General features: G+C 44.6%; 2 protein-coding genes across 2 annotated transcripts in view; one reads left to right on the top strand and one right to left on the bottom strand.

Annotated features, from left to right (window-relative positions):
• Positions 1 to 3,035, bottom strand: part of LOC119449479 (NF-X1-type zinc finger protein NFXL1) — a 47,773-nt gene extending 44,738 nt beyond the window's left edge. Inside the window, exons 1-4 of the mRNA XM_037712661.2 lie at positions 2,811 to 3,035; positions 2,177 to 2,503; positions 754 to 872; positions 555 to 685 (exon numbers count right to left, since the gene is read on the bottom strand). Coding sequence (XP_037568589.2) covers positions 555 to 685; positions 754 to 872; positions 2,177 to 2,501 — 575 coding nt within the window. The 5' untranslated portion in view covers positions 2,502 to 2,503; positions 2,811 to 3,035. The remainder of the gene's footprint in view (positions 1 to 554; positions 686 to 753; positions 873 to 2,176; positions 2,504 to 2,810) is intronic.
• Positions 3,036 to 3,729: 694 nt separating this feature from the next.
• LOC119449478 (protein KIBRA-like) overlaps positions 3,730 to 24,780 on the top strand; it is a 34,746-nt gene continuing 13,695 nt past the window's right edge. Inside the window, 12 exon segments of the mRNA XM_037712660.2 lie at positions 3,730 to 3,965; positions 7,387 to 7,496; positions 9,222 to 9,316; positions 10,523 to 10,759; positions 11,864 to 11,983; positions 11,985 to 12,044; positions 16,095 to 16,345; positions 17,779 to 18,021; positions 18,629 to 18,862; positions 21,006 to 21,164; positions 23,224 to 23,442; positions 24,410 to 24,653. Coding sequence (XP_037568588.1) covers positions 3,838 to 3,965; positions 7,387 to 7,496; positions 9,222 to 9,316; positions 10,523 to 10,759; positions 11,864 to 11,983; positions 11,985 to 12,044; positions 16,095 to 16,345; positions 17,779 to 18,021; positions 18,629 to 18,862; positions 21,006 to 21,164; positions 23,224 to 23,442; positions 24,410 to 24,653 — 2,100 coding nt within the window. The 5' untranslated portion in view covers positions 3,730 to 3,837.

The raw sequence follows: 24,780 nt of genomic DNA, 5'->3' as shown, positions 1-24,780 counted from the left end.
CTTTCTTGCATTTTAAAATTTTCAAGAATTCTAAAAGTTTTTTGGAACAAATTGAAAATCCACTTCCTACAGTCAGTAGAGTTTATCTTTTTCTTTAAAATGCAACAAACCATCAAAATCAGTGCTGTTGTTGCTGAGAAAAACAATTTCCGTGTCCCTAGATATTTAGATAGGAGCTCCCGAGCTAAAGCTTCCTCTTAAGCCTCAGCAGTCATGACCACCGGAAAGCCTGGCACCAGACAACCTGAAAAGCTAGGTTGTCAGAAGAGGAAGTGACATGTGGCAAAGGTGCTGAAGAGAGTACTAAATTGTGTCAAGGTACTCCGTTATGCCTGCCACATTAAAAGTTTTAAGAGTCCCAGACTTACAAAAAAAAAAAAAAAAAAAAAAAACAGAGACCCTGCTTACACAAATCTGTCAGCTAAAAAGGACTGTAATAACTATAAGCTGTATGCAGTCACATAACTCAGAAGTTTTCCTTTTAGTAGCTTGTACTCTCCCATGGATCTACTAAGCAATAGAGCTGCCACTCAAAAATAAGATATAAAACTAACCAGTGCCATTGCAATTTTTGTTGAGCTATGTCTTCTTGCTGTTGCTGTTGCTGCTGAAACATGCTGTCCTTGGCCCATTTCTGTACGCAGCTGAGATGCAGAATGCCATAACATCCACCACATGACCAGACCTGAGAGCAAAAAGAATTTGCATTATTTTGCTGAATGCCCTAACATCCCGCTTGCTTTTTTTACTCACTTTCTCAGTTCTCTTTATCGACTCAATACAAATAAGGCACACTACAGCCCCAGACACAAGGTTGTCCGTCAAAAACTGGACGGTTCTTTGCAGATCGCCTGATCCCACATCATTCAGTTCTGAAAGAAAGAACACAGAATGAGCATAATAGACTGCAGATGAGCTATTAAGGTCAAAAAGTTCTACACCTGAGTGACAGACAATTCAGAATGTAACTTTGAAACACAATTGAGAGCTCTGCAATCCAGACATGCAAGTGTGCAGTGACATTATTATTATTATTTTTTTTTCATACTTTGCGGGCTTCTTTCAGGGCCCAGAAAAAAAGAAACACAGAAAAGATTGCACCATGGAAACAACTTTATTTTGTATTTCAAGCACACTCTACAACTTCTGAAACAAAACTTGTTCACTAGAACGAATATTTATAATTTTGGATAATTCACAATAACTAATTATCTTAATTATTGTACTTTATATATACATATATATACAAAATGGGGAGGAAGTGCCGGAAAGGGCCATCAGTCTGATTGTTGGCATATTTCATTCATAGTGATGAGAGCAATGCTCTGTTACTAACACTGTTATGCTAAATCCTAACAGCAAAAAATGGCAAACCATGAGACCCATGCACGCCACTTCAGCTTAAAGAGAACAACAAGAAGAGGACTCCGAGATTATTTCTTTTACAGTGGCCCTGATCAAAGTAAAACACTGCAAATCACTTGCAGTGACTGTCTGAGGCATTGCTATGAATGTCCTGCATATATTCTCCCTTGCTTTCACTTGCAGTGTGAGTAGCAGCATACTGCAAATTTGGTATGAATAAAACAAGTACTGGCAGCTGCAGAAAAAAAATCATGTAATCATAATTTAGAAAAGTCTAGTACAACATTTTAGGAAATTATGGATGTGAACTCTAGAGAACCGACATTTGCACCAGCTGGTAACAATTGAAACCTCTTTATTTGAGCAGTGCACTGAAGAACAAAAATAATGATGAAACACTGCTGCAGTGCCTATTCCCTGTACTGTACATGCACCTGCAACAACCCTAAAAGCTAGCTTATTCATGCTGACAGTTATTCTCTCACATGCCAATATATATATATATATATATATATATATATATATATATATATATATATTTATTTATTTATTTATTTATTTATTTATTTATTTATACATGAGACTGGTAATAGTAGTGGCAGCAGACTGTAAAACACTATCCCATTTCTCAGCAAATAAGAGCTTGTGAAAAATGTAGGATGCACTTCGAATACACGTAGTGTCAGTTTTCCCATCGCATATTGTCCCTGGTACCCTTCCTTCACGTGCACGTATTTTTGCACTTAACGTCTTCCAACCAAACAACCCTGGCGCACAGACACCTTAAGAACGTGTTAAAATGGAAACTGACCCGAGTAAGAGCCAACGACGCGAGAAAGGATTCCCTCCGTCTCAAGCTCCTCCTCTGAAGACGACCGGTCGTCTTGAGTCTGTGGTAGAAATTTTTCCACGTTCGCCTGTATTTTAGCACAGGCTTCTTCGAATTTCCTGCTAACCACCGGCGCTGATGGCTGCGAGTCGGCATCTCCGTTCCTCGCAGCTCTCGACGAAGCCGGTAAGGCCGTTCGTTGTGTTTGCAAAGGCACTCCCCATGCATTGTATCTTTTCTCGGGTTCATCTCGTCTCTTGCGTCCGCGTCCGCCTCTACCACGGCCAGCCGCCCGCGGTTGATCCATGCCTGGAGAACAAGGTTCAGCAAGAAAAGCATGACTTTGCTGCGAACACATCTACGTCACCACATGCTGCACACGAAGCCCGACAGTTTGCCTCTTTACGTGTTTGTTGCACTGTGCTCTTAGCACAGTCAAGTGCCGTTAAGGCTCAGCAGGCAACTTCGCGCAGCAGAAACCCAGAGAAAGAGGAGCAAGGTGGCGTAGCCAAACGACGCTCAGCGACAAACGTTTAGTAGGGGGAAGACACGCAAGCTATACAAGGGTAACTGCAACACAAGAGTTGAGTTTTATGAATCAGAATTATATACTCACCGGCTTGGAAAAATACGGAGGCGGCCTGTCTGCTTCCGACAACTCTGCCACGGTGGCAGTCCGGGCTACGAACAGTTCGACACGCTAGACATTTAACTTATGCTTAGGCAAAGGATCTGTCGACAAACGAAGCGAACCTAACAGCCGATCGGCTGCTCGCCAACGTGAACGCGTGAACCGCCGCATCAGCGCTGGCCGCGGAACATAAACAGATCTAGAGTAGGGTACAATCTCACCTTGAGACACTCTAGATCTTTTTGTTATAAAACGTTTCATTGGCTAAAGCTTATCACGTGACAAACTGCAGCCATTTTCCTTCTAACTCGCAGAACCACAGAGGCTGTGCCGAACCTCCGTTACATTGCTTCCGCTACGGTCTTACGGTGCCTCCGCTTTTGACCAAATGTAGTTTATTTTTCTTGCTGTCCAGCAACAAGCTGTAACTGCAGGCATAAAAACACAATAAGTAGGCTGGCACAAAATTTTAAAAATTATCACAAATGTCACAGGTCGCTGTAAAGAAACGGGCAGATTTGATTAGAAAAACTTCATCAGCAAGGAGGTTTTAACCTCCTAGGGTAATAGTGTCATGTCAACCTTGATGCTGCCCATATTATTATGTCTAATAATGTCACAATAAATAACAATTTCTTCATGTGCGAGTTTTCAGTTTTTCTTGCACTGTGTACGTATCTCCAAACTAGCATCCGTGACTTGCACAGCTGAAGTTTGAGCCTTGTTATAGTGATGAACAGACACAATGAAATTAATGCATCGCTCCAAGTGTCCCGTTATACTTTCGTCCGAAACTTATTCGACTTTCGCAAAGGCAAGCGCTAAAACGGCTGAAGCGTCCCGCGAACAGCGCGGCCGTCGGATGCTCGCTTTCCATTGGCCACTATCTCTGTGACGTCGGCAACGTCATTTCTACGATAATGTGCTATTCAAGATGGCGGCAGGAGGTAGCGTTTAGCTCTGTCTGGCGAAAGGAATTTCGATCATTTCTTCACTTTGGGGCCTGAAAATTATGCCGAAAAGACGAAATGGTGAAATCCCGCTACCTTCCGGATGGGACATCGGCACCGACTACGACGGCAAGATCTATTTCATCGACCACATCAACAAACAGACGACATGGATTGATCCTAGAGACAGGTAAGCGAGGGTACGGCCAAAGGAATGTGCGTTCCCCGTGAAGGCCCCCTCGGGCTAAAAGCCCAATGTTCTCAAGATTTTTGCGCTTGATCGTTGCTGAATTTGCGCCGTACTCGTTGTCGTCAACAATTGCTGAGTGTTCTGCGGGTTGTCACAGAAAAAATGCCTTCGACGAGACGGCGTTTCCATTTCGGATGTACCGAGGAAGAGATAAAAAACAAAAATGAAAGGAAAGAGGAGCATTCGAAGGAATGTCGTTGCCGCACACAGATGAGATGCGGGTTTGCTGGAGCGCGTTGTGTGGCGTCAACAAAAACAAGTTACCATAGGAGTACTGTGACAAAAGGTCCAGGGTTCGGATTACGTTCGACATTCTGTCCCCATTTCCCCGAACAGGCCTTTCGCGAGCAGCTAGCCGCACCGGCGGCGATCTTTTCTTTCTTTTTTGTTTTTCCTTTTTTTTTTTTTTTCTTTCGAGGACGGGGCCTCGCGGCAGCTACTTAGCGCGCCGACTAGGACTAAAGAAAATATGCGGCTTGTTTGGCACGCGTGATGCCATCGCGTTTCGGCAACCGCGGACGGAATGCGCTGTGTCGCTACCCTTGTTGACCACTCGGCGAAAACATTTCGACTCCTCCGTGTCGGTGGCGCAGACGCTCGCTTACTTCGAGTGCGTTGGCAGCATGTCTGCAAAGCAAGTTTTTCGCGAGCAACAAAATTGACGACGATCGACACCCATGTGCTCGTGTGCGGTGTCTCTGTGTTTCGGCCGGCCGTTCGGCGCTCCTAAGCACGGTCCTTGGGATTGCTCCTTCTGTCTGCCGTGTTTTAGAAACTTACACGAGTACGATGGATCGGGCGCCGACGTATGCCCGCACGATTTTGCTGTTCCCGGTGCGCAGGCCGAACGCTGTTCTAGGTCAGTTGCCGCGTGCATTCAGGAAGGTCGAACGTCCCGAACGCGCCAGCGGCGCCGTTGGCACAGAATGCAGCGGCAGTTTGCCGCATTCGTCGTCTTGCTCATAGATACTGCGGCTCACACGGAAACGGGTGCCGCCGTGCACGATAGGGTCGCCTGCGAGTGTGCGCGTTTTTAGATACACGCAGGAAAAGAAGAAAGGCGCGAGATACGGCGGTGGCCCAAACCAGCGCTTCCCTCGCATTCCAAGAAAAGGGCCCGAAAAAATGATGTCAATGAGAACGGGTGAAACGTCAGCGCGAGGAATGTTCGCGGCGCTCGGCGGATGCCTATCTCTAATGGCACCCCCCGCGCACCCCGCAATAAACACACACACATGGCAGAGCGCGCCCCGCGCGCGCGTCGCGGCTTTTGTTGTAGTGCCTTTTCTCTCGCCGAAATTCCGTTCACTTTCTCTCGCCCGCGCTTTGTATTTCTCTTTTTTCGCGCCTGGAATGAGCGTCAGCATGTGCGCACCGATAAGCCGAGGCGCACCGCCGCAAGTGGCCGGCTCCTGTGCACTGCCGTGAAGCAGTCTGCACTGGAAAAAGAAACACGCCCTGGGCCACGGCTTCGTAATGTAGGAGTGGTGTCAGTTTTTCTGTTGCTCATATCTCGACTGACAGCCCCCCCCCCCCCCCCCCTATTTTTTTTTTTTTTTTTTGAGCGCATCAGTTTTTACACCGTGGTCGCGAACTTCAAGCTTGCGTGCTGTACCCTGAGCATACTGAAGCAAGATTTTACATTAAGGTTGCTTTCTCTTTAGCTGTTTTCACCACCCGGTTTAGCCTCTGAGAATGCATCTCTTATTGGTGGTTACCACTAGTGTGTTCAAGGAGTTCTTGAACTTCAGTACTTTAAAAAAGCTTGTTTCAGTCAGCACTGCACACTCGTAAGCTCACTTTAACTACAGTGAGCTTACATTACAGATATAGCGAAAAGCGTATTTTATATATTCGTCGCATTGTTATCTCCAAAGTGAATTTTAGTTCTTTTGGAACATTTATTTACAGATGCAAGACTTGTGCTTGTTTCATAAGTTATATTTATGAAAACTAAAATATCCTCTTTCTCTCCTAATCTGTACTTAGTATAGGCAAAAAAGAAAGAAAATTAAATTGCCTTTGGTTTTACGTGCCAAAACCAAAATCTTGATTATGAGGCGTAGTGTATGTAGTGGGGGATTATGTAGTGGGGGACTCCAGAATAATTTGGACCACCTGGGTTTCTTCAACGTGCCCCTAAATCTAAGTATACATGAGTGTTTTCGCATTTCGCCCCCATCGAAATGCGGCCGCCGTGGCTTTAGTACAGGCAAGAAACCTAAGAAGTCACGATTCATGATGTACCTTGTACCCTGTGCACAGACATTAACATTCACTGCACTTGTTTTATTTTGTATGTATACAATATTTTATTCCTAAATAAAAATAATAATGAACTTGGGCCATATATAGAAAGTATGACACACCTTCATCTTATGTCACTGCTGAAACATTCCGGCGCCAGCATGCTGCATTCCTTCTGCAATTTTTTTTTTTTTTTTTGCAAGCCCTCCACACAATAGGTAGGGCTGCACATGCTATCATCTGTAGCAATGCATTCCACAACATATGTTATTTTTGTTTCTTGAGTTGTTGCCTCATTCATTTTTTCCCCTTATAAGTTGTCTAATCCGTGGCTGAAGCATATTGTACATGGGCTTGGTGATTTGTCACTGTCTGCCTTTAATGTCATGAGCTTTCCTTGGAGAAGGTAGTAACTCTTTGTCCTGAGAGCTTATTCAAGCCACTGTCTACATCTTGGTAGCATTAATTGATTTCTTTATTGTTATTTTTTTATCTGTGGGTATATAAGTTTAGGGGGTGAATTTTATCCTGACAGGTTACTGTCAGCAATCTTGCATAAAGTTGGTAATTGTAAGCAGGAGCTTTAATTATTTATAGTGCATTCACATTTGTATGCTACAGTAAAGTATATTAATGGAGTTCATTAAGTGACTCTTGAGAGCTTGTGGCAGCATTTTATCTGTATTTCGTAGATTAGCTGACCTCATGAAGGCAATAGGTTATTAGGTTCACTGCCGAGCACTTCAAATGAGCACTTACCCACTACTCATCGAAAAATGGCTGAAATCAGCTTGCATGAAGTGTTGTTTCTTTCTTTGTTATATCCGTAAAGATGGAAAAACGAAAGAGCAATGCAAGTGCCATTTTTTTCTTTTTTGTCACCTATCTGCAGCAGCACCGTTATCAAGACCCTTCGTATCTTTGATAGCATTCTCTTCATGCTTTAGCTTGGTGCGTGTCTCGCTTTGTGTTTGCACATGTCATTCTGCAAGTGCGTATGTCGTGCTGCGGGCGTGCATTTCCATTTGAAGGAAGGTCGTTCCGTTTTTTCCTGTGCTATCAGTGGGGTCTGATCAGTGCCCCCCCATTGTTCTGTTTTCTTGAATGGCTCCAGGTTGACAAAGCCGCAGTCATTTGCAGATTGCTTAGGTAATGAACTTCCCTTTGGCTGGGAGGAATGCTACGATGAGCAAGTTGGCGTTTACTACGTTGACCACTCGAACAGTGAGTTATTCACACTCATGCACTTTTCTATTGCCTTGCTGCTGCTATAGATATGTTAGGTGTGAAATATCACATGATTTGTGTGACAAGGCTGGACAATGAAAGTTATCTGGTGGAATTTTGATGCTGCAGAGGCAGGTAATTTAAACGAAACAAGCAGATACGAGGCACAAAAACACACTAAAATGTTTTTTTTTTTTAGTGTGTCCTCGTGTTATGTGTCTGCTTGGTTCGTGCTTATGTATTGGACAGCTAAGCATGCCAAAGTTCCTGAGCCAACATTTTATGAGAACATTGAATAGTCTAACCATTGTCACACCACCTCTGCTCCTACCTCTGTAATGCTAGATGGGTTTGGTGCTCTTTGGCCTGAACTGGCCCTTGCGCCATGAAAAACCACTAATAAATCAGTGCTAGATGTCTGCCGCCAGATTATTTACATGTTAAAGGCTGCCATCTTTCAAGATTGTTTCATGCCTTAGGCATCTGAGTCATAACTGGTTGTGTTGACAAATTTACACAAAACCTTCCTTTTCTACCAAAAGACCTCCCAATTTTTTACATGTAGAGAGGTGTTTGGCTCTCAACCTGCTAACATTTCAACTTGTCAACTGTAGGCATTTTTATTGATGTAGCATATCAACATTGTGAAATGCTATCTGGAGTATTCACATCTACACCTGTGTTTTGGAAGTAGTTCTTAGTTGCACTGCCCCTTGCAGTTTTAAAAATTTATCATATTGACATACTTTCTATAAATGCAAGCATTGTGTGAAAATTTTAGCCTGGGTAGCAACATGCTTAAGTAGCTTCGACATTGTGTGGAAGGACTGTGCCTGCAGTTTCAATAGCTGTTAAAGTAAAAACAAAGAATTGCTGTCCTTATGGTGCCACAGACCATGTTGCACAATCTTCATTGGTGAAGTATGACTGTATGCCCACTGGCTATGCTCAGCGCTACTCTAAAATGGGTTTGTTTGCTGACTTAACAGCATACAGTGTGTAACAGTGGCCGATAATTGATGAATCATCATAACAATAAGGATTTGCGATTCCATGATTGTTTGTGAAAGTTGATTTCGTTTTTTCTGTTACAATTTGCATAGCTAAAGGCATGTAAGTGCGAAGCATACCTAATGTCCCTGTAGTCGTTGGTTGCTTTTTTGCAACAGTAAATAATCTTTATAAATACTTGCGTAATCTTTGCAGTTGGCCTTCTTTGTTATTGCACTTGAAGCAGCTTATAATTTGCCAGCTTTGTTTCTCTTGTTCAGTAATTTAAATGTCAAGCATTTCTTAAATGGGCCTTAGCACACACATCCCCAGCTGCATGTGTCAATGCGGAGTTCCAATTTAATGGAGTTTAGGAAATCCCATCAAGTCACTGACACATGCTCTCTTACCTTTTGGCCACTGGCATACAATTCCCACCTGTTATGATTTATGAAGTGTTCCACGAGTAAAGTCATGTTGCGCTCTCCAAAACATCAGAAGACATTAATTTATCATGAGCAGGAGCAGCTGTCATTTATAAGCTTCTTTTGTGCATGCCTTGCTTGGCAGTGAAGCAGCAGAAGATTGATTGCGTGACCTGTCATGTTAGTCGAGCAAAGGGTACCATTGGCAGGCCTGACGTATCAACAAGCAAGGGATAATGGCATGCCTTTTCAGGTCTGGCATATTGCTTATATTTCTTCTTATTATGTTATTTTGTTCCTGTGCTAGAAACGAATCAAATTGAAGACCCCAGGCAACAATGGAGGCAGCTTCAAGAGGCTATGCTCAAAGAGTACCTGCTTACTGCTCAGGACGATCTTGCGGTGAGTGCATGTTATTGTTTGTTCTGGGTCTATTTTTTCCTCTTGTTTGTTTCCTTTTTGACCTAAACATAATTTCATTGTTGTAGTTTTTTGTAGAAAATTATCACATACGTATCATTGCTGTATAGCCTTAGATTTGTATTTAATACAAAGTTGGGGAGGAGGGGGAGGGGACATGGGGATTTCTTTTCCAGATTCTCTTTTTTCAAACATTTGTGAGATGCAGAAATGCTCTCATCAAATGACTGCTGAATCAAATCAAATTAGATTTGTCATATTAAAAATATATTTCATTCTAGTGGTTGCAGGAATCGGACTTTGGGTGCAGCTCATAGATGCCCGTTCCTTGGTTGAGCGTCGGCGTCCCTCGACGTAACTGAGCAAATGTGCTCGTGCCACTGCTCATGCGTTCATAGTCTTCTTCAACAGCTGGCTCCGATGCCACTCATCGTGCCAGCGTTTCTACACTGCCCCTCGCACTTGTGCCACTGCTCGTGCATTCGTCGTCATCGTCTTCCACAGCTGGCTTCGATGCCCCTCATCATGTCAGTGTTCCCATACTTCCCCTAGCGCTCGTGCCACTGCTCGCGTCTTCGTCTTCTTCCACAGCTGGCTCCGATGCCTCTCATCGTGCCTGCGTTTCCACACTGCCCCTTGCACGCGCATTCGTCGTCTACCACAGCTGGCTCCAATGCCACTCATCATGCCAGCATTCCCATACTGCTCCTCCCTCTGCAAAGGCACTGACAGCACTGGTCCACTGCCAGTCGGTGCAGCGATTTCGGTCTCAAATTCTTTGCCTTAATATATCGCGAAATAAAAACACGTATATAGCTGCACTCAAATTTCGCATTAGTTTACAAAAATTGCAAAAAATAGGAATTTGAATTGAAGCACTGAAATAAAATCAATATTGCAATTCTGTATATGCTTCTATTAGAGCTTCTGAGGCAGCATACCAGGACCATTATTTTATAATTTACTTAAAATAATTCGGTTTGTTTGTGTAAGCATTGCAAAAGTTCATTCCCTATTTTTGGTAAATTCCTGATTGGTGCACAATATTTATCAACATTTGTTCCAGCTTTGTCCAGTCCTTTTCTTTGTCCTGCGTCTTGACTATGTCATTTTCATGAATGATTAAACTGTTCAAGTATGTATTATAGGGCAGGTCTTACATGTGAACTGTGCTTCCTTTGTTGTCAGGCTAAACGGGAAATGGTGGACGTCAAGCACCAGCGACTAGCCCTCGCGCAAGACGAGTTTGACCACCTGTCGGGCGCCCTAAAAGGTCTTTCACTGCAAGGGAGCTCAACCACTTCCCTGCATTCCTCCTGCACATCAGTGGCGTCACGTACTAGCTCACTGGATCCTGAGCTGCTGCGTTCGGATGTGGGCAGGGCACGACATCGAGTGGCGAGGCTGCGTAGAGAGCTGGAACAAGTGAGTTAACCGGTGGGGTAGCCCAGTGTCTAGGGTGTTGCACTGCTGAGCTCGAGGTTGCTGGTTTGATTCCAGCCATGGCAGTGGGAGCGACATGCAAAAACACTCGTGTACTTAAATTTAGGTGCACATTAAAGAACACCAGGTGGTCAAAATTAATCCCGAGTCAACCACTTTGGTGTGCCCCATAATCATATTGGGGTTTTGGAACGTAAGACCCTAGAATCTAATTGAATTTTAACAAGTGAATTCGCTTCGCTCTCCTCACTCTGCCTCAGTGTTCTACGTGCTAAGCAAGCTCTGTTGAATTACTGTGTGTGAGCTGCCCACAATGAAATAATATAAGAAAATGGCTCTTTTCGGAGGAACATGCCATGTGAGGTTCCTAACTTTGGAAGCCTTTATGCCTTGAGGTAGCGTATGCCTTTATTAGCCAGCTGCCTGCTTGTTAGGTTAGGTTAGGCACATGTATTTGAAAGGATGTTCTACCTCTGATGCCATGGCCATAAATTGCATTGGCTAACTCCCTAAGGGTATATCTAGTACACATGAATAGCCAAGAAATCGGACATGGGGAGGTACCACTGTCTTCATACAAGCTCAATTGAAACTGACAATATCGCTGACTTACAGCACCTTTGAAAGGCACCCTTTTGCTCAAGCAAAATCTTGCTTCCTTACGGAAGGAACTGGTTTGGATGGGCAGGAAATGGCTCGAACACTGTAATTCTCAATAATGAGCTTATTTATGGGGCAGGCACATGCTTGAAGCTGTATAGAGCATAGACTGGCTGCATTATTTATTTGCCTTTGACTGGATACACTGAGATATTATACCATTTAGTAGTTGGTTTTGGTATACTAGTATTGATGTGAAACTTGAGTAAACCTCTACCTAGGGCAAATGTCTTAGATGAGTAATTGATGTATGTTCCTGTCAATGATAAACAATTAGACACTGTAGCAGTTAGCAGACAGGACACTCAGAATGATGGGAAGCAAAAGAGATGAATTGAAGGTGGTTGTGCCATTGTGAGTATGCTCCGTTTATTTTATTTATTTATTTTTTTATTTTTTTTTTGCTTCCTTCTTTCTTTTTTCCAGGTGAGATCTGAAGTCCACCAGCGGGAACAAGGACTAGAAGCTCTGCGGCGAGTCGAGCAGCAGTTCTGCGAGCTTCCAGCAGGCTACAGCCTTGATCAGGCAAAGGCAGTGCTTGAAGAAGCTTTGCAGTGTGCAGCGCTCCCTAGGTAAAGGTCACAGAGAAAAGACAGAGCTGCTCCAGGTGAGTTGTCAACTTGATAAATACTGCAAGACCCTATGGGGCATAAGCATGTGTACAGTTTTATTGTCAGCACTTGAGTGATGCTTCGTGGCAAAGTGCACTGCTCGTTGCACGGAGCGCGTCGACGCGGACACGTAACTAGTGGACGTAAAAAAAAAAAAACGAAACAAAGTGCAATCTTGTTGTCGTCTTTACGTTCACTAGTTAAGGGGGGACGCGGCTTTCGCATTGCAAAAAAATTATAGCAAAATCTATTTCTTGGAAATCACATTTTCAGATTCTGAAACTCTTTTTTTCAGCGATTCTCCAATATCTTCACAGAAAACCAAGTATAGAAGTGCTTTAAAAAGTTTATTGTATCAGCCAAGGAGGTGGCCAGTTTTGTGGAAATCACGAAACAATTGTATTAGTCAAGCCACGGTATCTGCAACAGCGCGAGCAAGCGCTGCTATCTTGGTCTTGTCAGAAAGTGCATTTCTCAATCTTCTAATTTGCCGCTTCAGCTACTCCTCCCCATGGGAACAAGCATACAAAAAGCCAATGTTTGAAGGTTGCTCAGAGGTCTTCGATTTGTTGCGTCTAACACGTGGCTCTGGCGCGCTTTGCGTTTGGTCCAGTGCTCGCTCCGTAGGGGCATCGTCTGCTCCTGGCATTAAAGTGCATCCATGTCTTCTATTTCTTGTCCTGGACTGCCCAAGACTGTCCGGGAATCATCTTGTACCAACACTGCTTGGCTAAAAACACACCTTGGGCAGTCCTGGGCAGTTTGGGATAACAAATCAATGATACCTACTGCCACGAACAGCGAGAGCACTTTGTTATGAAGTGTCATTAACTAGTAGCCCCATTTAGGGCCTTGCTAACACGAGCACTAAGTGAAGTTGAGAATCATATGCTGGAAGCATCTGCTTCAGTGGCATTGCTTCGTGTTAAAGGGCAACTCCCGCATCTTTTTAACCGTATTAAGATAGTGAAATCTCTATATAACGAACATCAGGGGACTGCGGTAAATGGTTCGTTATTCTGAAAAGTCGTTATAGTGAAAGACCCAAAATTAACCATTCCGTCCATTAACCCATCAGTTCATAAGTTGTCAGCATATGAGCTATCCACGAAGATGTCGCTGTTGACTGTCGGGCCGCACTGTTGCTATTTGCCATAGATTCCGGCCCCAGGCACCACCGAAGCACCGTGTAATAAGAGTGACTCGCGAAAAACAGACGCTGACGCCGAGAAAACTATCGACAAAAAGGAAGCCCCATGTCGCCTCCAAAGCTTGTTTGTTTTTCACATTCCTTGCCATGGACACCACAACTGTCTCACTCGAGGCGGACACCTGAACTATTTCAAACTGCAAGCGTGCGTAAGTGACACTGTCCGGAAAGTACAAAATGTGACCGTGTGGCGACCCCGCGAGTATGGAATTAACATTTCTCTGCGAGCGTAGCAGCGTAGCTAATACGGCCGCAGAAAGAAGGGCAAAAGAAGGAAGAGACGTGCCTCCTTTGCTAGGCGACACTTGTCTGGGCGGAGCATGCACTCGCATAACCTGATACGTCGTAGCCTCAGCTAGTGTTCGCACGGTCCTGCGCGTGATAATCGCCACTTCGGGACCTTTTCAGAAAGAATGACTTGCCTGACTGTTCAGCTGACACACTGTTAGCTTGCCTCGTAACCAAAAAACGCGAGTCGAGAACGAAAGTACTTTGCGGTGATGCCCGACCCGATGCGCGCCTTCTCGCCTCGCTGGTTTCGCTGCTCTACTGAGCCGTTTCCCTTGCGATATGCCGCAGTCACAGATGCGCATGATCGTCGCCTTGCTTTGAGGCTTTTTCGGAGCTCTTGGAGTGATTATCATGGACAATTGGCCTTTCCCTCGCTTTCCAACGCATACTTTTTTTTTTTTTTTTTTCACGAGGCGCGTTTATCGAGCCCATGCGCCGCGGTGTCCACTTTCTGCGCCTTGTCTGCTAGCCTCCTGTTTCGGCTGCCATGACTGAATACACGGATATCTAAGAATCCCCAGATTTTGTAATATTAACTCGTAGTACTGAGGCGTTGTTAACATGACATGGAAACTAAATAACTATCGTTATTCTGAAAAGTTCGGTATTGTGAAGTTTGTAGTACTGAAATATTTTTACATTGAAACCATAAGAAGTCAGCGGGGGATGTCTGAAAAGTTTGTTAATGTGGGGTTCATAGTAACGAAGTTTTACTGTATTGACATATTAAAATGGCGTTGATAGTCCTGCCACCGGTAGGGTGGTTCAATTTACTTGGAACTTCACTAGTAATTTTAAATAACCAATAAACGAAATACGAAACTAAAACGGGTAGCTGCTTTGTGTGACATCACGATGAGTCGATGACGTCAGATCCTACACTACCATAATGTAAACACACAGAACACGTGCTAAAGCCGCTGTACATGTGGCACTAACGCCAAAAAAAGCGAAGCTGATGATGTCTCCTTATGACACGGGGAGCTTGTACAGCTCTATGGAACTAGACAGCAGTGATTTCAGTGCCGATTTCAGCGACGGTATGAGCTCTGAAGGATCGCCGTTTACTTTTGACCAACCGTCGCCGCGCGAGGCAGCTGATGTGCCCAAGCTTAACGCATTGTACTGCAGCAAGACGAAGAGAAGCACCTGTTATCACTCCTGTCAAAACGAGGATTGTTGGCTGTCGTCTCGTAGAAAAAGAGGCCAGCTTCATCGTTTCTGGGCAAATTCGCAGTGTAGTCTCTGACGATCACAAACACAGGGTAGCCAGTAACAAGTCACATTCGTGGGCATGAGTTGCGAACAGACAAGCAATCTTTAAAATTCATTTTCAGGAAAACGAAATGACTTGCAGCCATATCATTGGCACAGATAATCAAGAGCGCAAAAGACAACATACACAGTGAAATCTCGTTACTATAATGAACTTCAGGGGACTGCAGCAAATTGTTCATTATTCTGAAAGGTTCTTATAAAGTTGAACCTGTATATATCGAGTCTGAAGGGGATCACAAAAAAGTTCGATATATAAAGTTCGATATATAAAACTACCAACAAAATTGGAGTTCCATGTCACCTCCTAAGCGCAGTGTTTCTTGCCGTGGACACCTCACTGTCTCACTCCAGGCGCACAGCTCAGATATTCCAAAGCGCAAGCGTGCGTAAATGTCACCGTTCGGAAAGTGCAAAGTGCGACCGTGCGGCATCCCCACATTACGGAGGTTAAATTTCTTTGCAAAGCGCAGCTAGTACGGCCACAGAAAGAAGCGCTAAAGAAAGAGGCGTGCGCAGAAAGGGGGAGACATGCCTTTGTTGCTAAGCGACACTTGTCTGGGCACAGCATGCGCTCGCAAAACCTGATGCGTCATCACCTCCGCAGTAAAAAACAAAACAAAAAAAAATTCTCGCACGTTTGTTTTCTCAGGCGGCGTCTTAGGTGATTTCTGAACCCATGCGGCGCGATGTCCAGTTTCTGTGCCTTGTTGTCAGCTAGCTTATTGTTCCGGCTGCCACAAAGGATACGCAGAAATCTAAGAATCCCCAGATTTTTTAACATTTGTTCGTAGTACTGAGGCGTTTAACATGACACAGAAACTGAATAACGATCGTGATTTTGAAATGTTCAGTATTCTGAAGTTCGTAGTACTGAAATGTTTTTCCATTGAAACTATAAGCAGTCAGCAGAGGATTTCTGAAAAGTTTGTTAATCTGAAAAGTTGGTTAATGTGGTGTTCGTAGTAACGAGGTTTCACTGTATTCAAAATTTTCTTAAGGTCAGTGGACCTCGAAAAATTGACGGAGTGGCCCTTTAACGTCATGTCAGCATGCAGTCTTAGCTGGCTACAGTAACTAGTCTTTGTGAGAGCTGCTGTCCGTTTTCATTGAAGTGCCTTTAATGCCGCCCAAGAAAATGCAGTTTCTTTCTGTGTCTGGTTTGTCAAACCGGGACTCTCAGTGCTGCGATGTGTGAAGCTACTGAAAGTGCCGCTGTGGTTTCCCATTTAAAGTAGATTGTGACACACATTGTGTTATTCTGTAACAGCGGCTGTGGCAGCTAAAAGAGGAGCTGTCACGGGATGTGTTGGACTCGCGCGTGCCAGTGGAGCGACCAAGTGCGGCCTCCCAGACGGACCTCTCTGGTGAGCTGGCTCCCTTGGGTGCTCGGCTTGCCGAGGTGGCCCGGACAAGGCTCAGCTACGATGAGGCACGGCGCGAGGTACAGCGCATCCAGCGTGAATTGGCCGACCTCGAGGACCGGCTGTCTCCGGGACAAGCTGAATCCGACCAGGACAGGTGGGCTTTGGACAGCATTCAGGACGCTTGACTACAGTGAAGCTTTGATATTAGTAGGGTAGAAACTTTGGGCCGGTTGGTGTAGCATAGGTAAAATGTTGGATGACCAGTACTTAGACAAAATACACAGAGGAGAACAATGCGCAATGTGTGTGTCATTCTTCTCTGTGTATTTCGTCTAAGCGCTGGTCTTCCAGAATTTTAAGCTTCATGTTATAATCCCCCCCTTCTCTTTTTAGCTTGTGTGCGTATAACAAATATCGGATATAATAGTGGGGTGCGAATATTCGAATTCCTGAATTGTAGTTTTGAATACTCTGCTATTCCATATTCGCTTTAAAAAAGATTTAAATGCTACTTGTCGAAGTGTAATGATCGGTTTCCTATATTCAGCATCGCCACAATACAGTTATGTTATGCAGTGTAGCATATCTGCAGTGCTGTGAGGCCTACTAAAATTAGAAAGGGGCACTGTAACGGGGCCTAGTATGTGTTCATTATAAATGCGTGCACGGGCCGTCTCCGGTCATAGTCAGAATAAAATCAGAATAAAAGCGTTGTTATGCCACTATCTTCTATTTACGTTTCCTCTAGTCATTGCAATAGTCTACATTTTTAATTTGTGCATTGTTTTACTTGCATGTTCTTATAATTTCTCTTCAACTTCCTGCATGCACAAAGACAGTTCTACTGCACTAAATTTTGGGCTCAGTCATTGCAGAACAAGTCATTAATTTCAATATGCAGTAGCTTGCGAGTTTGCAGCCACCTTTCTGCCTAACAGGCTATTTGATAGTCAATTCAAAAGTATTCATCCCAAACCACTATTTGCTTCGAACTCAAATCCACTATTCGCACGTGCCTAGGATATAGCGAAGGATTTTCGTGTCGGATGTGACTTAGTTATAATGATGCTCTACTGTATTTTGGAAAGTCTCCGTACTATATGTGTGCAGGTGGGGTGTCCATTCATGTCTTTTTTTCAAACTACCTCGAATCAAAGAACACTCTCGTACTTCTGTCATCACAGGCATGCAGAAAGAGAGCGAGTGCCTAAATTTGTTTAAATATGGTACTTAATCGTGTAAGTGCTGTCAATGATGCTACACTTGTTCATTGAGGTTGCTTGACTTGATTTGATATAATGGCTTCATAATTGGAGGGAAAACAGACAGCACTGGATGGGCCTTTGTTTTATTCCTTTATATTGAGTGAATGGCATACTGCCTTCAAGGCGCTGATCAAAGTTCGTCCTTAGTTAAATTCTTCCCCTTTTGCTGACATGTTTGGCTGGGAGTCTTGCCAAAGCCTTAACCAAAGCACTGCCATGGCATGTCTTTACAGGCACAATTAGTTGCAGTGAAGCAATATAACCTTTGCCCGCACCACCAAGGTGTTATTTCTCGCACCCACCTGTGTTGTCATACCCACAGGCTACTCTTGGTGCGTGAAAAGGAGCAGCTTCTGCACGAGCTTCGAGCACAGGTGGAGCGGGGAGACTCACCCGCACTGCAAGAGGAGATTGCACGGCTAGAACGAGATCTGGGTGATGCGCTGGAGAGCTCCAACCGTGCCATTGCACAACGGTTGCGGCTGCATGAACAGAAGCAGCAGCTGTTGCAGCAGCTCAGGGATGCCACACGCCTCACTGCCTGCCTCGAGACACGCCTCCAAAGGTGCGTAGACATGGTACCTAGAGTGCTGCCACAAAGGAAACTATATCCCCCACCAATTATTTTCATGTACCTTTCATGTCTTGACCAAGGCGATATGTTCTTTCCTCAATTTCGGCTACAATGCCATCAAATTATGTTTTCTAGCCCACATTGCTGCTGCTTAACATTGTCTGCCATTTTCCTTTTCTTTCTAAAACATCTGTCAGAATTTCAATTACTCATGAAAATTTCTCTCTCTCTCTCTCTTTTTTACCTTATGCTATAAGCGCTGACTGAGGTCAAATGGTCAAGTAAGCCTTTGTTAAGGAACACCATTTTCTTTTCCACTAAGCATCAGTTGCTGTCACAATACTTTATTCATGATGTGCACAAACGTTACACAGACAGTAAGGGGAGGGGATTGGTAGGTAAAACAAAAGAAAGGAAAACTTTTGATGCACTCGCACACTCACGATTGTGAAGTTATAAGCATGTAGGAGGCCCCTATAAATGCTAAATCGATTTGCTAAATACTAAGAAAGATAGACAAAAATACTGCTGAAGCGAGTTTATCTGAAATGACATCTGTTGTGGCCTGGCTTAATTTGACCGTTTCAACACTGCGCAGCCTGTCGGCCAGCACGCTGTCCGCCTCATCGAGCTCCTCCCTGGGATCCCTGAGCACTGGCAGCTCTCATGGCTCGTTGGCCAGCCTGAGTTTTCCCGACATCTACGGTGGGTGCACGGCAGGCATGGACATGGCCTGCCGCCTTCCTCACCGCCCCACAGGCTGCAGCCCCCCACTCTCGCCACGCTCCTCGTTGTCGTCTCTGTCACCTCCTGTTTCTCCGCACTGTGATGGGTAAGCTTTGCCAGCAGCCTGCTGTGCATTGTCTAGTAAAATTTGCCAATTTCACAACAAGCTTCGTTGCAGCCGTGACAGCTGGCAGTGTTAAGTTTAAAGCATCAAATACTAGAGGTGTGTGTATACTCGAATATTCGATTTTAGATCGAATAGAGAACGTTTGAATAATTTGATTCGCAAATCAAATATCAGTACCTTTGGTGAGTGACCCAGCTGTTGTCGCTACTCTGACGTGCGCAGCGTTCCTACTATGTGCAATCTTTATCTGCACAAGGTTCAACCAGGTCGAATTGACTGATCGAAATTATTAATGCTATGGGAACAGAGGGAACAACAAAAGCAGCTTGTATGGAAAGCACCAAAATGTGTGAAGGTCAAGGTGATTAGCCACTGGGAGGCACGCTGATCGCATCTAATACACGTGTTCAGAGTTCACGCTGGTGGGGGGGGGGCACAAACTTTCCATAGGCCTCCCATAACGGTGCTGAGTGACGTGATGTGCGTTCCCCACTTTTGTCTGTTGCTCATATTGGCCTTAAAGGTGCCTGAACCACTTTTTATCGAAGTGGGGAAAGTCATTTGAAGTGAAAATAGGCTATTTCATAAATACTTTGCCACAAAAAGTACTTCAATGCGTTCAGCAGAAGCGGAGTTATTGGCAATCGAATATGGCCTCCGCTGTGCTTCCACTCCTTCATTGCCTTCATTGTGAAGGCTATGGCGGATCGGGGCATGCTCACAACGCTCCACCTTCTAAATGTCACGGTGGCTCGCATTTCAAATTTGGTTTTGGATGTTAATGATAACGACACTTTCGATTTTGGCGCCTGTGACGCACCAAACGTAAGCAAACGCAGCTGTGGCTGGCTTGAGAACCGTAATTTACAGCTACATTATTTTTCTATTTAGCACCTACAACATTTTTTCAGAAAAGTTTTCCTGCATAATTACTGTGCCCCCAACATCGCATCAGTTTTCCGTATTAAACAAGTAAATACTGTAGATGTGGTGTGCTTCCAGCGGGGCTTCGGTGTGACATTTTTGCGTTTCTATGAGGACCACACATCATCCGCCACAGTAGCTTAGTGGCTATGGCATTGCCTTGTTGAGCTCGAGGTCGGGAGTTCCTAGCTGTGGCGGCCACATTTTGATGGGGGCAAAATACAAGAACGCTCGTGTATCTGGCTGTCTGGAGTCTCTCGCCATGACATCCCTCATAATCATATTGTGGTTTTGGCACGTAAAACCATGGAACTTAACTTGTGTAATAACCACACTGTATACAGTGGAATCTCGTTGATACAAACTTCAGGGGAACCAAAAAATAAAGTGTATCATCCAAAAATCATATCATCCAACGTATTATCCAACCAAATCGTATTATCGCGAAAAGAAAAAAACGTATTATCCTGAAAAACGTATTACGCAGAATCGTATCAACGAGGTTCCACTGTAATTAGAGCTGAGTAAATTTCTGTGTGGTTGTAACATAAAGCAGCAACAGCATATATAATGCACTTCCGTTGTGATCACAGCATGGGTATTGCATTGCGGGAAGTGGATGCAGTTGTGCCCTGCTAGAAATACGTCGGAAATGTGTTTCATACAGTTGGTGCTTTAGTCCTTGCTGGACTAAATGGCATCTGTGACAGCAGACAATGCTGTTTGCCAAACTGGCATTTTCTTACTTTCAAGCTGAATGCGCAAGAATGTGGTGTGGTAAAAGATTATGTTGGCATTGGCTTAAACTTTCTCGTGTCAGTTATCTCATTGATGTAACACCGCAGCCATATGAATGGCATTGTACTTCAATTTACATGTTCACTGCAGCTGCACTTCTTGAAGTGTGTAATGACCCACTGGTGAGTCACCAGGGAGTTGCGCTGCTTTTAAACTTTCTCCGAGAGGGGGTGCCACAACACTTCAAATCAGAAACAACAAAGAATTTTTACTCTCCAGTGATCTCTAGCGAAGATTTTGCTTGCTCACTGCAGGAAAGCCGTGCAAAAGCCGTGCACAGCACCTCACACACGGGGAATAACTGCGGTCACCCATGTCTCAGTGAACACGTTAAATATTCATGAATTGTTCGTGGGTCATTGCCGCACCAGTAAATGCGTACATGCTCATGCTGTGGCAGGTGCAAGGGTATGGTGGAGGTTCCTCGACCTCGAGGACCGGAGCCTCCACTGAGCCCCATCTGCGAGCAGGAGTGCCTTCGCACGGGTGGTGTGTCTGCTGCCATCAGTGACGAGTCCGTGGCTGGAGACAGCGGTGTCTACGAGGCTGCGCCCCCAAGGTAAGCTGACTGTCATTGAACATTTGTTTGCTTTCTTGATGTTGCCGTCGTTGTCGTCATCATCATCACTATGGGACAAATGCCACTTCGAGGTATCTTCGGTTACCCCCGTTCTGCATCAACCAAGCTTTTGAAGTACTGCAAAACTTCACTTGAACAAGCTCGCTATCGGCGCTTGGCTTTGTAGTTCATTCATCTGTTAGCTTCATTCGAGGGATGTTTAATCAAGTGCTGTTTCACTGCATAGTTGCACATTTTCATATTTCATAAGCCATTCTAATTTTCTGCCACCCTCGACTGCATTTCACTTCCCTTGTCACTTACTGTGCTTCTCTACTGTACCATTGCTTATTTTGTCTTCTCTGCGCATTGCATTATCTGCCTGTTATCTGCATTATTGTAGTAAAACCTTGTTAATTCAGATTTTACGGGACTGAGAAAAATGTTCGAATTAATTCATCGAGAGTATCAAGAGAGTAATAAACAATTGCTTAGTACATCAACATGCTTTTATTTAATGAATAAGCAAGTCCTGTTTCTATTCAGCACAGAAGCAGTGTGGAAACTGTAATTCTCGTTATCTAGTGGCTTAATCTCTTCGCAGTTTGGCCGTGGCGTAAGACCCGCGTCTTCATTCGAGACATGATTATCACTATCGCAGGCACATTGCAATAATTTTTTTCGCCATAGAGCTGTTCAGCAACAGATTATCCGTCCATCTCGATGTAGCTGGCGGGTACGGTGCCAGTGCGCGGTAGGATCGTTCTTCATCCTCAACAGCTTCTGCCATTTGTGACTTTACGCATGCATTGCACTGAGTCAAAATGAAACTGCTCACCGCAACTGCTGCAGACAAAACCATGGTTGCTATCATTCGCCATGGTGGTGGAGTGGCATTGCTCTGCTTAGCCCGAAGTCGTTGGATCAAATCCTGGCCACAGAAGCCGCATTTCGATTGTGGTGAAATGCCAAACGCCTGTGTACCTTGCATTGGGTGCACGTGGAAGAACCCCAGGCGTTTAAAATTCATCTGGAGTCCCTCACTACAGCGTACCTCACAATAATATTGTGGTTTTGGTATGTAAAACACCAGAATTTAATGTTTTTGGTTTCTGTCAACACAATCGTGAATGGTGACTACTCAGTTCTGAAGGCACGCAGCTAACGCTCCCTGAGTTATAACGAAACTACTGTTTTCGCGACTGCTGCGGACGAAACCATTGTCGCTATTGATGCGATCACAGATGGTGACTTCGCAGTTTTGGAGTCACACGGCCAACGTGGTGTCATGCTCGCCCAAAACGGCAATAAATGCAAGAATAAAGGCTATAAAGACACAAATAAGCACAAAGTGTTCAGGCGTTCCTGTCATTCCCATGGTTTCCACTGATGACCGAGGCGATGCGGACTCTGCCGCTTCGTTTCCGTTTAATGCTTGCGCTGCCTTTGCTCTTTTGCGCCAAACATTTACAGCGCTCCGCACTCTGATGAGTGTCCGAATGAACGAGAGCTTGGTGCCATTAAATAATGCATTCGCCTGCTGGAACCAGACGACGAGTCTGAATTATCCAATTTTTTGCATTAACAAGGTTGTACTTTACTGAAGGGTTGGAAATAGAACTTTTTTTGCAGGATTTCTTCCGTGATCAGTTATGGAAGTCAGTATTGGCCTAAGTGTACATGTATTTTGTGTCCGGGAGAGTTATGTTTAGTTGCCTAACTTATTTCATTTCTTCTGTGAAGCTTATGAGAGTTGCAGAAGTTTCATGATAACAGGTATTTTCAGGATGGTGCATCAGAATGAAATATCTTTTTTTAATTCATCTTTTTCTTTTTGTTGCTGGAGATGGGTTCGTAACTATTCCTGACCATTCTGTAGAAATTCTTTCGCTGGCAGATTTGCATTTTTTTTTTTTTTTCGTAGTGGGAAAGATAGATTCATTGTGTAATGATCATGACTGTTCCTTTTATTCAAACTATGAATATAAAACATTACATGTGGCCACAAACTGTTCACTCTCAAAATGAAGTTGCTGCTTTGGCATTCCTTTCTCTTCAGGCCTGGCGATGAGGAAGAAGAGGAGGAGGAGGATGACGAGGAGGAGGAGGATGATGATGATGAAGATGATGAGGATGACGAGAACCCGCTGGACCAGGTGGACTTCCCCTGCCTCCAGCTCCAGCTGAGGCTGCAGCACTGCACCAAGGACGGCACACTGAACTTGCGCGTAGAGAAGGCACGGCACCTCAGCATTCTTGTGGCTCAAGGTGCCTCTGTGTAAGTGCCACATTACTGCTGCCCTGGCTTACCATCTGAATCCCTTGTGGCTTGCAACAGAAGTACACGGCATACACCGCAAGCTTGAAGGCCCACTTAGTCGAAATTTTGGACTGTGTGAAAAGCCTAGTTTCATATAGTGTTGCTAAAGAGAAGCCTGTGTGCAAATTTTTAGGTTTGAAATATGAGCAGATGCATCACGAAGAGCTTGCAGAAATAGACATTTCTGATTAGGCACTGTCATTACTGCTTGCAGGAACTTACGTAAAACGAGAACCTTGAGAACCAGCATGGCTCCTGGACATGACCTCAGAGATTAGACAGTGCTTGCGGCGTGCCGTAAAACTCGGAGGCAGCATTTTGGTATTTGTGGCATAACTGTTAACCACCAAGTGCATGCATCATTTGCGTATGTGCCCTTTAGGCTTAATTAACAGAGAGCTTTTGAAAACGACATACTATAGAGTGCTGCTGCTATCGAATGTCATGCTGTTCATTTCAGCACTATGTTGTCAAAGAGCAATGTTCGTAAAAAAGAGAGAGTAATTAAAATGTTTGGTTGTTTTTTAAGTAGGTTTTCAGTAGTAATATTGAGAATATGAAACTCATGACACAACATGGCCCTTGTGAACAGGTCAGACTCCACCGCAGGAACATTTGAACACTTGGAAGAGTTGGGCAAGAATTATCTGTTCATTTGCAGAAACACATTGCTCCCTGGGGTGAGGCTGAACAGCTGGGGAACACACTTATCCATGCTTGCAGGCAGTGTGGGGAGGTAGCAGTATGGTGATGTGATCCAATGTGGACAAATCCGAGTGGAGAAACGACTTTGCGCATGCTTGTAACAGTGGTCTTCCTTCTCACACTTCGGAGTTATCTAGGGTAATGGGCAGCAAACTCGGCCTGCATTGCATTACGGCATGTACTGGTGTTGCTTATCAAGTGTGTCCCGTCTACTCTGCAGTTGTGTGCGTGCTACAGTGGTTCCTGGGGGTCCTGGCTGTGGCTGGCACTCATCGCCTTGGGTGCGGCTCGAAGGTCACCAGCCTGCAGGCACCACCACTGCAGATGCTGGCAGTGGCCAGACTGGCGGTGAAGAAGACACCCTCGGTCAGGAACTTCACCTTCCTGTGGGAACTCGGCTGGCAGGCCACACCCTGCAGCTTCAGCTCTGGTGCCAGAAAGCCCGCATGGTCCAGGAGTGCCTGGTGAGTGGCTCTTTACATTGCCATAGCTTTTTCCTGTAACCACTACTAGAAGGAGCTCTAGTGCTGCAATTGTTCAGCTACCATGGGTACGATGGATTGTATATGGAAATAAACGTATTGTGTGCAG

Source organism: Dermacentor silvarum, chromosome 4, assembly GCF_013339745.2.
Source record: "Dermacentor silvarum isolate Dsil-2018 chromosome 4, BIME_Dsil_1.4, whole genome shotgun sequence".
In the NCBI taxonomy this organism is placed as follows: domain Eukaryota; kingdom Metazoa; phylum Arthropoda; class Arachnida; order Ixodida; family Ixodidae; genus Dermacentor; species Dermacentor silvarum.
This window is presented reverse-complemented; position numbering and strand designations above follow the sequence as displayed.